Consider the following 14,833-nt stretch of genomic DNA (forward strand, 5'->3'; position numbering starts at 1 on the left):
AAAAATAGTAAAAACACGGTGTAAAAGAGGACCAGCCTAAGGGTCAGAGACTAGGATCCTCGTCATGATTCTACTTCTAGGTATTTGCCTCGGTTACCCTTGGGTCAGACACCTGGTTTCTCAGAGCCTCAGCACGCTCTCCTAGAAAATGTGCTAATGTTCAATGTCTTTTCCTGATCCATCATTCTATGAATGGATGCTTGCAGGTGAAGGAAACAAACAGGTCAGACTGTCCCTGTATTCATGGGTCTTGTTAGGCTCATTTTGCGTGAAATACTTTTCTCTCTCTTCCTCTAGCACTAAGGTAAGTTGGAACTTTACACCTGGGCATTCCTCCCAAGGTACTTACTTGGAAACACTGCCTGCTACAAAGTCACCTTTGTCTGCGTTAGCTACTAGAGCTTCATAGGCTTCCTGCTCAGAGAGTGAAAGCCTTGGAAGGAATCCAGGAGAGCATCTATGATAATTCCCTCGTTTGACAGATACTGAAATTGACCCAAGGGGTTTGGTGACTCTCTATTCAGTCCCAGCTCCTGAAGCACAAGGGAGGTTTCTAATGTAGGGTTTTCTGATTCTGTCACTGGTATTGTTTCTATTTGTCTATCTTTATTACAAGGAGCATCAAAGATTTTTAATGGATTTCACAAAAGGATAACATGAAAACTTCCTTATTTCATCCTTTTTTTAAAAAAAGTATTAACCTAATAATAATGAATTAAACTTGTAATTTTTAGAAGCATGTACTAGTAGGTTTCTGCAAATGTATTGAGAGTTGGGAAAGCCTCATTCAGCAGGGTTTTGAAGGGGAGAAGTCAAATTTGTGTTTTTCTTAATTTAACAAATATTAAGTGATTTTCCCCTCAAGTATCCAACTTTTGAAGAAAATGAAAAAGCTTCCAATACCACTAGAATTTTCCCTCAGTTTTTCTGTTTTGCCTCTTCAATCCATCTCACTGAGGGCAGAAGAGAAATTAATATTCAACCTGATAAGAAATTTTTGGAAAAGCTTTAAATTAGCTTAATAAATTGTGTTATAAACTGTTGCAATACTGCCATAAGGTCACTCTAAAGCTTGCTAATGGTTGGTCTTACAATCGACAGACCTGTCTGCAATATTACACACTGATTCTCTTTGTAAAAGATTGACGAGGGCTTCTCTGGTGGCGCAGTGGTTGAGGATCCGCCTGCCAATGCAGGGGACACGGGTTCGAGCCCTGGTCTGGGAAGATCCCACATGCCGCGGAGCAACTAGGCCCGTGAGCCACAACTACTGAGCCTGCGCGTCTGGAGCCTGTGCTCCGCAACAAGAGAGGCCGCGATAGTGAGAGGCCCGCGCACCGCGATGAAGAGTGGCCCCCGCTCGCCACAACTAGAGAAAGCCCTCGCACAGAAACGAAGACCCAACACAGCCAAAAATAAATAAATAAATAAATAAATAAATAAAATTTTAAAAAAAATTCTTATCAGATTTATAAAAAAAAAAAAAAAAGGTTGACGAAAACTATTGCTATCAAATGTGTTGAAAACATTTCTGTCGCAACCTGTGGCAGGTTGCAGAGGTTCTCACAAACAAGATACTTGAGCTTGGTTCTTTCACGAACTCATTAATGGTTTTAAACTCCCACAAGTGCCCATATTGACTACAAAGAAATAACCCAAACTTGTTTTCTTTTTCATAGGAAACTGTCCTTGAAGAAGGTACAATTGCTTTTAAAAATTGGGTTAAAACAGGCACAGCAGTTTACAGACAGTTTTGGATCTTTGATGTGCAGAATCCAGAGGAGGTGGCAGTTAACAGCAGCAAAATTAAAGTTAAGCAAAGAGGTCCTTACACGTACCGGTGAGCGAGTCCCCGCAATAAGTGGCACTCTTTCCTTGACCATATGTATTTCTGAAAAAGCTTCCACTTGACAAATGTCACTGTATTGAAATGTACTTGTTATTTTCTTACCATTAATATACACTGAAATTTCTGTTTCTGCCTATATAAAACCCTAATCTAAGGATTTAATGATGATAAGAAATATATATTTTATTATGAATTTACCAGCATCAATTAACTGCCCTACATTTAGGAAGTTACAGGAGTTTTACACTTGTGGCATGTATCCTCAGCAAGTCTAAAATATGCATGCTAAATAAAAAAACCATCTATCACAATTTTAAAATCAGAGCACTTTAAAATCATAAAATTGAAAGTGTAGGTTATACGAGTGGTTCTCCAAGGGCGGCTCCCGAACCAACAACATCAGCATCTCCTGGGAACTAAGTAGAAATGCAAATTCTCAGGCCCCACCTTAGACCAAATGAATCAGAGACTCTTGGTTTGGAGCTCAGCAATGAGTTTTACAAATACTCTGGGGGATTGCAATACACACTCAATTCTGAGAACCACAGCATTAAACTGATTCTACCTAACTACAATACCTGCTAAGGACTTCTATTCAAACTAATTTGCAGGTCATGTGGGTGTTTGTATTTATTCAGTAGTTTCATTCTTATGTTTTCTTCAGTACTGAGACTGAATAAGCTATACCTTTATCTACATGCCTTAACATACTTTTGAATACAATCGTAAGCTATTGGAAGTAGGGGGAAATAATTAGCCAGAACTTTTCATTTTGTAAATTTAAAAACAAACTGACACCAGGGTAAGTGAAATGATTTGTCCATGTTCACACAAACCTAGGAACAGGTAACTCTTAGATATTTGTGTACATTTTCTCCTGTCTAAATTATAGACTATGTGTATTTTCTAACAAAGTAAGAAAAGGGGAGATTAAGGTGCTAAAAACACTAACCTTATCCAGGTATTAGGAATATATTTATGGTGCCCATATGTGAACATAGCTAATCCTGCTGTATCATTTGTTATACACGAGTGGTTTTTCCTCAAGAATAATACAACTACTCATATGCCATGATCAAGTATTATTACAAAATTTCATATTTGTAATGATTTCTTCTAATTCATAGTTTTACTTTCTTATCTGTTTCAGATAGTCTATGATTATATAATTTCTTTCCTTTCTATGCATTAATATATTTCTAGATTGACAACTCACACTCAAATATAATGAAGTAACAGTGTAGTTGGCAGGGTGATGCCTGCTGCCATAGCACATGATATGTAAGCTGCCAAGAGCCTTGGTGCCTATTCTGTCCCAATAATTATCCCCACGTCTCCTGTCTCCAGGCACAGGTCTGCGACTGTTCACAGCTCTGTCAAAGAAGACATGGTTTTCATTGTTACAAAAAAAAAAAAAAAAAAAAAAACCAGAAAACAAAACAAAACAACACCTCACCTTGGAAAATATTTTTATTTTTTCATGGTCTTATAGTTTTTATGTTATTATGAAAAGCCTGTATGAATACCTTCATCCAAAAAATGTTGTAGCTGTGATGTGTACCTATGAAAATGTAGAATTCACATATGACCTAGTAAGAATCTAAGCATAACTGATTAAAAATCATACCCTAAGAGAACCGAATACATGTGATGAAAGAGAATACTTAGAATTTGGGAACTCATCGCAGTTTTTAATTTTTTGTTTGTTTGGAGGGGTTTTTACTTTTAAAGATATTTATTGGGGTATGGAAAAACATAATGAATCTAGTCCTAATCCTGCTCTGATAGTTGACAGTTAATACATATTTTATTCTTGGAGGCTTAAACCTTGCTCTCGAAGGGATGAAAGGGGGTGGGTTAGATATAATTGATTTACTTGGAGAAGCAGTGAGAGGATTGGAGAAGAGAAGCTGGATTTGCAGCTGAAGTACATAAACAATAAACTCCTATTTATATAACAATGTTAAAGGAATTTGTGATCAACTACAAGTCATCTTGTCTCGTGATGTCAACAAAACAGTCCTTAGTGTATGCTTGGATGCCTTAAATGATGGGAAAATGACTGTTTACCTTTCCGAAAAAGTTAATAGTTTGAGAGTCTTCCACGTGTTGAGGTGATCCTGCCTGCCCATCAATTACACCCTGAACTCAGTTGAAATTCTAAGTGGAGGAGATGTCTCTCCTCAAACAGAACCACAGGCTTATTTGGCTTTTGGCTGCTAAAGTGAGCTTGATGAAACTTTGACAAGATGTGACATGGGTCAAAGCATAAAATTGCCTGGATAGAGATCTGAATTATATATGTTCCAACCTACACCATCTCTATGAAGACCTGGTAGCTCCTTCAGAATATCCTCAGATCCAATCTTTTTTTTTTTTTTTTTAATTACTTTGTTTTGGCAGGAGTACATAGAAAGCAAAATCTGAGGCAAATTTCTCCCTTTGGCCTTATTAACCAACACTTTCTGAAACCTGTATACATTCTAATTTTTAAACAAAAACTTTAGCGATTTAGGTTCTCTTTTTAAAAGTACCTTCTAAACCCAGGCCTCAGTTTAAAGGATTTTTCTGTTCGTCAGTGCCATCTACTGGTACAATGTAAGTATAACTAAGTAGACTAGAATTTGGGTCACAATTATTTTGCTATTTCAATTATTTTATATATATAATCCTGAAAATTAAAGTATTTTAATTTTAAATGTTAATATGTTATCTAATTTTAATATACAGTTATCTAATAGAAAACAGTAATTGACGAGTAGTAGACTCTCCAGGGAGATGTTCCAGATTTTTATATTCTTTGCATGTCTACAGTACTCCAAGAAGAATAAATAATAAAGCCTGATGAAATTACATTAGAAATAAAATCTATTTCTATTTTTTGTGAATTCTCTTTTTAAAGAATGTGAACAATAAATTTATTCATTCAAAAATATTTACCAAGAACTTACCATGTACCAGACACTGCTTGGGGATACAAAACACACATAATACCTATCTTATAGGAATTTACATTTTTATTATACCTGATTGAAATCAGGTCACGTGTTTTTGGTTTGTTTTATTTTTTCCATTTCAGTCCCATGCTTTTTCAGTCTTTACCTTAGTTAGATAGCAACAGATAACTATTAGAACCTCACATAATAGACATCCAGATATATGACATAGCAATGAATAATGTATACCTTATTTCATCTCAGTAAATATCTTATACTTGCAAAAGATTTTTTTCCATATATAACCCTTCACCACATTCCTAAAAAGTAGTTGGTACTTTGCCTAGAGACTTTAGAGCCAGGAGCTTAGAACTAATAAGTATACAATATATGGGACAGAGATGGAGGGGAATGATCTCTAAAGTGGAAATTATATTCCATTAGTTATCTTTAATTCTCATTAAAATACTGGAAATTATGGAAAAGCCAGTGGTGGAAAGGCTGTGCACTTTGAAGTCTTTCTAATATATGGAAACGTGCTGTTACTGTTCCTTTCCTTCAACCTCTCTGCTGTCTTCCTCCTGACCCTCAGGATAAAAAGCTAAATATCTGAGTACAGGACACAACCCTTTTATGTTCGAGATCTTGTTTATTTCAGTGGCTTTATTTCCACCACTCTCCTTACTCTAACTCTGTAAACCAACCATAGTGAAATGTTTGCGTATCTAAAATTACACCATGTTCTTACTCCTTAATCTTCTACATTCTATTTTCTACCCTACTTTACCAAACTAAACTTCTCCTTGTCATTCAGACCACTTATGTGGAATTGTGTCTTGTCCATTATCCCCACCGTAACCATCCCAAGCGTGGGTTTGTACCTGTTCTGTGTTTTCCCACAGACTCTGTGCAAACTCCTATAATAAGACGTATTCCTTCTCCCCTGCCCTGTACCTCTAAGACACCTCCCCACACACCCCACCCCGCCTTCTCTGATTTGCTAGAAACTCAGCATTTGCTTATATATCATTTTAACCTGCTTGTTTAGCCTAATTTCTGACATAGTCTATGCACTCAAAAATTATTTGTTGCATGAATGAACGGCATATGAGACTTAATGTTCACTTGAAACAATTATTTTGAATTTTATTTACTTATTTTTTTCAGAGTTCGTTATCTAGCCAAGGAAAATATAACCCAGGACTCTGAGACCCACACCGTCTCTTTCCTACAGCCCAATGGTGCCATCTTCGAACCCTCACTATCAGTTGGAACCGAGAATGACACTTTCACTGTTCTCAATCTGGCTGTAGCAGTGAGTAGACAAACAGCGAAATTACTGGTTTTGAAATACTCTAGAATCCTCTGTAATTAATCTCATGATTAGAACTACCATTAGATATCATTTATTTTGTCATTTTTATGAAAATGTGTTCTTACGGCATTATTTTGAATTACACTCATTTGGAAAGATAACAAGATTATCGAATAATCAACTGAATTAGAAAACTAAAGTGTATTATTTAGGACTTCCCTGGTGGCGCAGTAGTTAATAATCCGCCTGCCAGTGCAGGGGACACGGGTTCGAGGCCTGGTCGGGGAAGATCCCACACGCCACGGAGCAACTAAGCCCGTGAGCCACAACTGCTGAAGCCCACGCGCCTAGAGCCCGTGCTCCGCAACAAGAGAAGCCACCGCAATGAGAAGCCCGCACACAGCAAAGAAGAGTAGCCCCCGCTCTCCGCAACTAGAGAAAGCCAGCACGCAGCAAAAAAGACCCAACACAGCCAAAAATAAATAAATAAATAACTTTTTTTTTTTAAGTGTATTTTTTAAAAAGGAGGATTTAACTTTGAAAGTCTTCTTCCTGTGGCTCACACTGAGGCAGAGAAATGTAATCATTCAGAGATGAAGAAAAAATACACTTTTAGTCTTGGCAAGATTTGGCAGTCATTTTAAAGATACAGTTGAAAACTGTTTTATCAAGCTTAATTCTAGTATTTTCCATTTATTTGTTTAAAATCTGTTACTGTGACTGGTGTCTTAAATGGTGATTATTTTTTGCAGGCTGCACCCCACCTCTACCCAAACGTATTTATTCAAGGAGTACTTAATTCACTTATCAAGAAGTCAAAATCGTCTATGTTTCAAAAGAGAACTTTGAAAGAACTATTGTGGGGCTATAAGGATCCATTCTTGAGTTTGGTTCCATACCCTATTACCACTACAGTTGGTGTGTTTTATCCTGTGAGTACCAAATATGAATGTCGATACTGTTAGACTTTAATTGGATAAATATAATGGCACTGGCAATTCATAATTTTATCATTTAGTGTGTTAACCCTATTTCTGATCTGGGAATACATGTTCTAAGTTTTTAAAAGTCTCTACCTACATGGATTTAGTTTTCTCAGTTGGGAGAATTTACGTATCTGAATTTAGCACATTTAATCAAGTTTCCACTCTTAGATAAATATACAATTGTCAAAAATAAGGTTATAAGCTGGTAAGACTTTGAACACTGTTTTTGGTTTTGATTTCCTGTCTGATAAAATCAAGTTTAATACCATATTTGTATTTTTGTTAATTGTATTCATCATATCATTCTTCCTTCTCTAGACCTGTTACAAATTTATTTCAATGTAAATTTAAAAGTCACCAGAAATTGCACAGCAGATTGATAAATCAGTAATGTCATATTTTCACAGAATTAGTTGATAAGAACTTCTAGGAATCTACAAATGCCATGAAATGGCAGTTTGGAGATAAAGAAAAATGTGAACTTGGTTATGTACTTAGTTATAGCATAATGTTTTGAATTATAAATAGGACAAGGTGACTATTGCATTGAAAATATGACTGTGGTGTCATTTGGCACTATATGACGTATTAGTTATATTCTCCAGTTCATGGTTGTTATTTTACTTTAGATGGTTTTTAGGATTGCAAGTTCATATATCAATCAAATATGAATATAGAAAGCCTTAAGGGATAATAAATTCATTTACTATTATTTAACGCAAATATTCTTAATTCTTTCCTTGGCTAATTCCGTTTTAAATTTTGTGACCTAATCTTTCATAACCACTTATTATCTTATTAAAGATCATAACATGGAGACTACTTCTAGAAATCTGTCATTGTTCTCATAGGTTTTGTTCATTATCCCCTCACCTCAATAAAATAGGAGTGGTGATTAAGATGGCCTTTCTGGCTTAATTATGAAAAGTGTGCTAGAGTTGGATGTCAGCTTTGCTATTTGTTTCCTTCTGTCTCAGCATCTAGCACTTATTTCTAGGCACCTTTTATATTACGTCTTTTTAAAATGTTAAAGACCAAACATTTTAAAACTTTATTGCACATATATATTTCAAATCATATAAAATAATTATGAACAACCACTGAGAAATGTGTAAGTTAATTACATATTTGATAACTTGGAAAATGTGGCTTGTTGTAGAAGTAATTTTTTCTTGTACATATCTTTTCAGTACAACAATACTGCAGACGGAGTTTATAAAGTTTTCAGCGGAAAGGATGACATAAGCAAAGTTGCCATAATCGACACATATAAAGGCAAAAAGTAAGTATTCACACAAAGTGTGTGTGTGTGTCACTAGGATACTCTAAGGCAGGCAAGAAACTTTTTAACAACTGGTAAGGCACAGGCACCAACCTATGGAACAGACCTGCCTGTATCTCAGCCCTAGAAACTCCTGTTCTGCCAGGCGTTAACCCTTTAGCTGTGACGACTGGTCATACTAGTGCATAGGTGCTGAGTATCAGCCCCACTTGAGGGTTGACCTTTATGCACAGGGTCTCTTACATAAAGAAATCTAAAGGGACTACTTCCGTCTCTGCTGCATAACCAGCGTTATCGTGCACTCATATAATTACATAGCCACAAATGAAAAGGAAGAAAATCAATACCTCAACTCCATCGTCTAGTAAGTAGGAAAATATATCTTTCTGCTTTTTTTATTTTAACCGAGCATGTCAAATAAAAATTGTTCATTCCAAGGACATGACTAAATGTGCCTATAAAGGTGGAAGCTTAATGAATCCATGCCAACACTTTCATGACTTTCCTCTTCAAAATTTTCTTGAAATAATTTTCCATATTGATAACTTAGCTTTTAAAAACTTTATCAATGCAATAAGGGAAGTAGTATTTCAAGTGCTAAAACTGACATATTAAACTTGAAAATAAGGAGCACGCCTCCTGTGAAGTAGTAGTAGAATGAGATATGTTCATATAGCCATGATTTCCTACTTTACCCTAGCTCGTGCCTGTTTATCTGGAGTACACCTAATTTATTCATCATATATCTAAAATAGGAAGAACCCCAATAAATATTAAGGGAAGAGCCTTTTCTCCTCAAAGTTAAAATGACTTTTAGGTCAGTGATTTCCTGACCAAGAATAATCAAAATCAAAAGAGATGAAATATTTTTATTAATTAAGTAAACATTACCTCACACTGCGTTCCTATCTAAAAATTGCCTAAAACAGTTAAACACTCGTGTAGTCCTTTTTCTTCTACAGAGTTCATAGTCATGTATTTTTGTTGAAAATTCTAATAGAGGAAAATGAACACATCTAAATGCTCATTTTAGGGGAAATCACTATATATTGAGGCAAGTGAGCATTTCCTCTATTTCAATATTACAGAGAGTTTTTTTTTTGTTTTTTTGTTTTTAAACATCTTTATTGAAGTATAATTGCCTTACAATGGTGTGTTAGCTTCTGCTTTATAACAAAGTGAATCAGTTATACACATACAATATGTTCCCATATCTCTTCCCTCTTGCATCTCCCTCCCTCCCACCCTCCCCATCCCACCCCTCTAGGTGGTCACAAAGCACCGAGCTGATCTCCCTGTGCTATGCGGCTGCTTCCCACTAGCTATCTATTTTACATTTGGTAGTGTATATATGTCCATGACACTCTCTCACCCTGTCACATCTCACCCCACCCCCTCCCCATATCCTCAAGTCCATTCTCTAGTAGGTCTGTGTCTTTATTCCCGTCTTGCCGCTAGGTTCTTCATGGCCTTTTTTTTTCCCTTAGATTCCATATATATGTATTAGCATACGGTATTTGTTTTTCTCTTTCTGACTTACTTCACTCTGTATGATAGACTCTAACTCCATCCACCTCATTAAAAATACCTCCATTTCACTTCTCTTTATGGCTGAGTAATATTCCATTGTATATATGTGCCACATCTTCTTCATCCATTCATCTGTCGATGGACATTTAGGTTGCTTCCATGTCCTGGCTATTGTAAATAGAGCTGCAATGAACATTTTGGTACATGACTCTTTTTGAACTATGGTTTTCTCAGGGTATATGCCCAGTAGTGGGATTGCTGGGTCGTATGGTAGTTCTATTTGTAGTTTTTTAAGGAACCTCCATACTGTTCTCCATAGTGGCTGTATCAATTTACATTCCCACCAACAGTGCAAGAGTGTTCCCTTTCCTCCACACCCTCTCCAGCATTTATTGTTTCTAGATTTTTTTGATGATAGCCATTCTGATCGGTGTGAGATGATATCTCATTGTAGTTTTCATTTGCATTTTTCTAATGATTAATGATGTTGAGCATTCTTTCATGTGTCTGTTGGCAATCTGTATATCTTCTTTGGAGAAATGTCTACTTAGGTCTTCTGCCCATTTTTGGATTGGGTTGTTCGTTTATTTGTTATTGAGCTGCATGAGCTGCTTGTAAATCTTGGAGATTAATCCTTTGTCAGTTGCTTCATTTGCAAATATTTTCTCCCATTCTGAGGGCTGTCTTTTGGTCTTGTTTATGGTTTCCTTTGCTGTGCAAAAGCTTTTAAGTTTCATTAGGTCCCATTTGTTTATTTGTGTTCTTATTTCCATTTCTCTGGGAGCTGGGTCAAAAAGGATCTTGCTGTGATGTATGTCATAGAGTGTTCTGCCTATGTTTTCCTCTAAGAGTTTGATAGTGTCTGCCCTTACACTTAGGTCTTTAATCCATTTTGAGTTTATTTTTGTGCATGGTGTCAGGGAGTGTTCTAATTTCATACTTTTACATGTAGCTGTCCAATTTTCCCAGCACCACTTATTGAAGAGGCTGTCTTTTCTCCACTGTATATGCTTGCCTCCTTTATCAAAGATAAGGTGACCATAGGTGTGTGGGTTTATCTCTGGGCTTTCTATCCTGTTCCATTTATCTATATTTCTGTTTTTGTGCCAGTACCAAACTGTCTTGATTACTGTAGCTTTGTAATATAGTCTGAAGTCAGGGAGCCTGATTCCCCCAGCTCCATTTTTCGTTCTCAAGATTGCTTTGGCTATTCGGGGTCTTTTGTGTCTCCATACAAACTGTGAAATTTTTTGTTCTACTTCTGTCAAAAATGCCAGTGGTAGTTTGATAGGGATTGCATTGAATCTGTAGATTGCTTTGGGTAGTAGAGTCATTTTCACAATGTTGATTCTTCCAATCCAAGAACATGGTATATCTCTCCATCTACTTGTATCATCTTTAATTTCTTTCATCAATGTCCTATAATTTTCTGCATACAGGTCTTTTGTCTCCTTAGGTAGGTTTATTCCTAGATATTTTATTCTTTTTGTTGCAATGGTAAACGGGAGTGTTTTCTTAATTTCACTTTCAGATTTTTCGTCATTAGTGTATAGAAATGCAAGAGATTTCTGTGCAGTAATTTTGTATCCTGCTACTTTACCAAATTCATTGATTAGCTCTAGGAGTTTTCTGGTAGCATCTTTAGGATTCTCTATGTATAGTATCATGTCGTCTGCAAACAGTGACAGCTTTACTTCTTCTTTTCCGATTTGGATTCCTTTTATTTCTTTGTCTTCTCCGATTGCTGTGGCTAACACTTCCAAAACTATGTTGAATAATAGTGGTGAGAGTGGGCAACCTTGTCTTGTTCCTGATCTTAGTGGAAATGGTTTCAGTTTTTCACCATTGAGGACAATGTTGGCTGTGGGTTTGTCATATATGGCCTTTATTATGTTGAGGAAAGTTCCCTCTATGCCTACTTTCTGCAGGGCTTTTATCATAAATGGGTGTTGAATTTTGTCGAAAGCTTTCTCTGCATCTATTGAGATGATCATATGGTTTTTCTCCTTCAATTTGTTAATATGGTGTATCACATTGATTGATTTGCGTATATTGAAGAATCCTTGCATTCCTGGGATAAACCCCACTTGATCATGGTGTATGATCGTTTTAATGTGCTGTTGGATTCTGTTTGCTAGTATTTTGTTGAGGATATTTGCATCTATGTTCATCAGTGATATTGGCCTGTAGTTTTCTTTCTTTGTCACATCTTTGTCTGGTTTTGGTATCAGGGTGATGGTGGCCTCGTAGAATGAGTTTGGGAGTGTTCCTCCCTCTGCAATATTTTGGAAGAGTTTGAGAAGGATAGGTGTTAGCTCTTCTCTAAATGTTTGATAGAATTCACCTGTGAAGCCATCTGGTCCTGGGCTTTTGTTTGTTGGAAGGTTTTTAATCACAGTTTCAATTTCAGTGCTTGTGATTGGTCTGTTCATATTTTCTATTTTTTCCTGGTTCAGTCTCGGCAGTTTGTGCATTTCTAAGAATCCGTCCATTTCTTCCAGGTTGTCCATTTTATTGGCATAGAGTTGCTTGTAGTAATCCTCTCATGATCTTTTGTATTTCTGCAGTGTCAGTGGTTACTTCTCCTTTTTCGTTTCTAATTCTGTTGATTTGAGTCTTCTCCCTTTTTCTCTTGATGAGTCTGGCTAATGGTTTATCAATTTTGTTTATCTTCTCGAAGAACCAGCTTTTAGTTTCATTGATTTTTGCTATTGTTTCCTTCATTTCTTTTTCATTTATTTCTGACCTGATCTTTATAATTTTTTTCCTTCTGCTGGCTTTGGGGTTTTTTTGTTCTTCTTTCTCTAATTGCTTTAGGTGCAAGGTTAGGTTGTTTATTCGAGATGTTTCCTGTTTCTTGAGGTAGGCTTGTATTGCTATAAACTTCCCTCTTAGCACTGCTTTTGCTGCGTCCCATAGGTTTTGGGTCGTCGTATCTCCATTGTTATTTGTTTCTAGGTATTTTTTGATTTCCCCTTTGATTTCTTCAGTGATCACTTCGTTATTAAGTAGTGTATTGTGTAGCCTCCATGTGTTTGTATTTTTTACAGATCTTTTCCTGTAATTGATATCTAGTCTCATAGCGTTGTGGTCGGAAAAGATACTTGATACGATTTCAATTTTCTTAAATTTACCAAGGCTTGATTTGTGACCCAAGATATGATCTATCCTGGAGAATGTTCCATGAGCACTTGAAAAAAATGTGTATTCTGTTGTTTTTGGGTGGAATGTCCTATAAATATCAATTAAGTCCATCTTGTTTAATGTATCATTTAAAGCTTGTGTTTCCTTATTTATTTTCATTTTGGATGATCTGTCCATTGGTGAAAGTGGGGTGTTAAAGTCCCCTACTATGATTGTGTTGCTGTCGATTTCCCCTTTTATGGCTGTTAGTATTTGCCTTATGTATTGAGGTGCTCCTATGTTGGGTGCATAAATATTTACAATTGTTATACCTTCCTCTTGGATTGACCCCTTGATCATTATATAGTGTCCTTCTTTGTCTCTTGTAATAGTCTTTATTTTAAAGTCTATTTTGTCTGATATGAGAATTGCTACTCCAGCTTTCTTTTGATTTCCATTTGCATGGAATATCTTTTTCCATCCCCTCACTTTCAGTCTGTATGTGTCTCTAGGTCTGAAGTGGGTCTCTTGTAGACAGCATATATATGGGTCTTGTTTTTGTATCCATTCAGCCAGCCTGTGTCTTTTGGTGGGAGCATTTAATCCATTTACATTCAAGGTAATTATCGATATGTATGTTCCTATTCCCATTTTCTTAGATGTTTTGGGTTTGTTATTGTAGGTGTTTTCCTTCTCTTGTGTTTCTTGCCTAGAGAAGTTCCTTTAGCATTTGTTGTAAAGCTGGTTTGGTGGTGCTGAACTCTCTCAGCTTTTGCTTGTCTGTAAAGGTTTTAATTTCTCCATCAAATCTGAATGAGATCCTTGCTGGGTAGAGGAATCTTGGTTGTAGGTTTTTCTCCTTCATCACTTTAAGTATATCCTGCCACTCCCTTCTGGCTTGCAGAGTTTCTGCTGAAAGATCAGATGTTAACCTTATGGGGATTCCCTTGTGTGTTATTTGTTGTTTTTCCCTTGCTGCCTTTAATATGCTTTCCTTATATTTAATTTTTGACAGTTTGATTAATATGTGTCTTGGCGTGTTTCTCCTTGGGTTTATCCTGTATGGGACTCTCTGTGCTTCCAGGACTTGATTAACTATTTCCTTTCCCATATTAGGGAAGTTTTCAACTATAATCTCTTCAAATATTTTCTCAGTCCCTTTCTTTTTCTCTTCTTCTTCTGGGACCCCTATAATTCGAATGTTGGTGTGTTTAATGTTGTCCCAGAGGTCTCTGAGACTGTCCTCCGTTCTTTTCATTCTTTTTTCTTTATCCTGCTCTGCAGTAGTTATTTCCACCATTTTATCTTCCAGGTCACTTATCCTTTCTTCTGCCTCAGTTATTCTGCTATTGATCCCTTCTAGAGTATTTTTAATTTCATTTATTGTGTTTTTCATCATTGCTTGGTTCCTCTTTAGTTCTTCTACGTCCTTGTTAAATGTTTCTTGCATTTTGTCTGTTCTATTTCCAAGATTTTGGATCATCCTTACTATCATTATTCTGAATTCTTTTTCAGGTAGACTACCTATTTTCTCTTCATTTGTTAAGTCTGGTGTGTTTTGACCCTGCTCCTTCATCTGCTGTGTGTTTTTCTGTCGTCTCATTTTGCTTATCTTACTGTGTTTGGGGTCTCCTTTTCACAGGCTGCAGGTTCGTAGTTCCCGTTGTTTTTGGTATCTGTCCCCAGTGGCTAAGGTTGGTTCAGTGGGTTGTGTAGGCTTCCTGGTGGAGGGAACTAGTGCCTGAGTTCTGGTGGATGAGGCTGGATCTTGTCTTTCTGGTGGGCACGTCCACGTCTGGTGGTGTGTTTTGG

General features: G+C 36.5%; 1 protein-coding gene across 1 annotated transcript in view; it reads left to right on the plus strand.

Moving 5' to 3' along the window:
• The window catches only part of LOC137768419 (platelet glycoprotein 4), a 36,543-nt gene that overhangs the window by 9,065 nt on the left and 12,645 nt on the right, over window positions 1-14,833 (plus strand). The window contains exons 3-6 of the mRNA XM_068549930.1: window positions 1,680-1,840; window positions 5,953-6,100; window positions 6,853-7,032; window positions 8,277-8,368. Of these exons, the coding sequence (XP_068406031.1) occupies window positions 1,680-1,840; window positions 5,953-6,100; window positions 6,853-7,032; window positions 8,277-8,368 (581 nt within the window). The remainder of the gene's footprint in view (window positions 1-1,679; window positions 1,841-5,952; window positions 6,101-6,852; window positions 7,033-8,276; window positions 8,369-14,833) is intronic.

The sequence above is a fragment of the Eschrichtius robustus genome, chromosome 8 (genome assembly GCF_028021215.1).
Source record: "Eschrichtius robustus isolate mEscRob2 chromosome 8, mEscRob2.pri, whole genome shotgun sequence".
Classification (NCBI taxonomy): Eukaryota; Metazoa; Chordata; class Mammalia; order Artiodactyla; family Eschrichtiidae; genus Eschrichtius; species Eschrichtius robustus.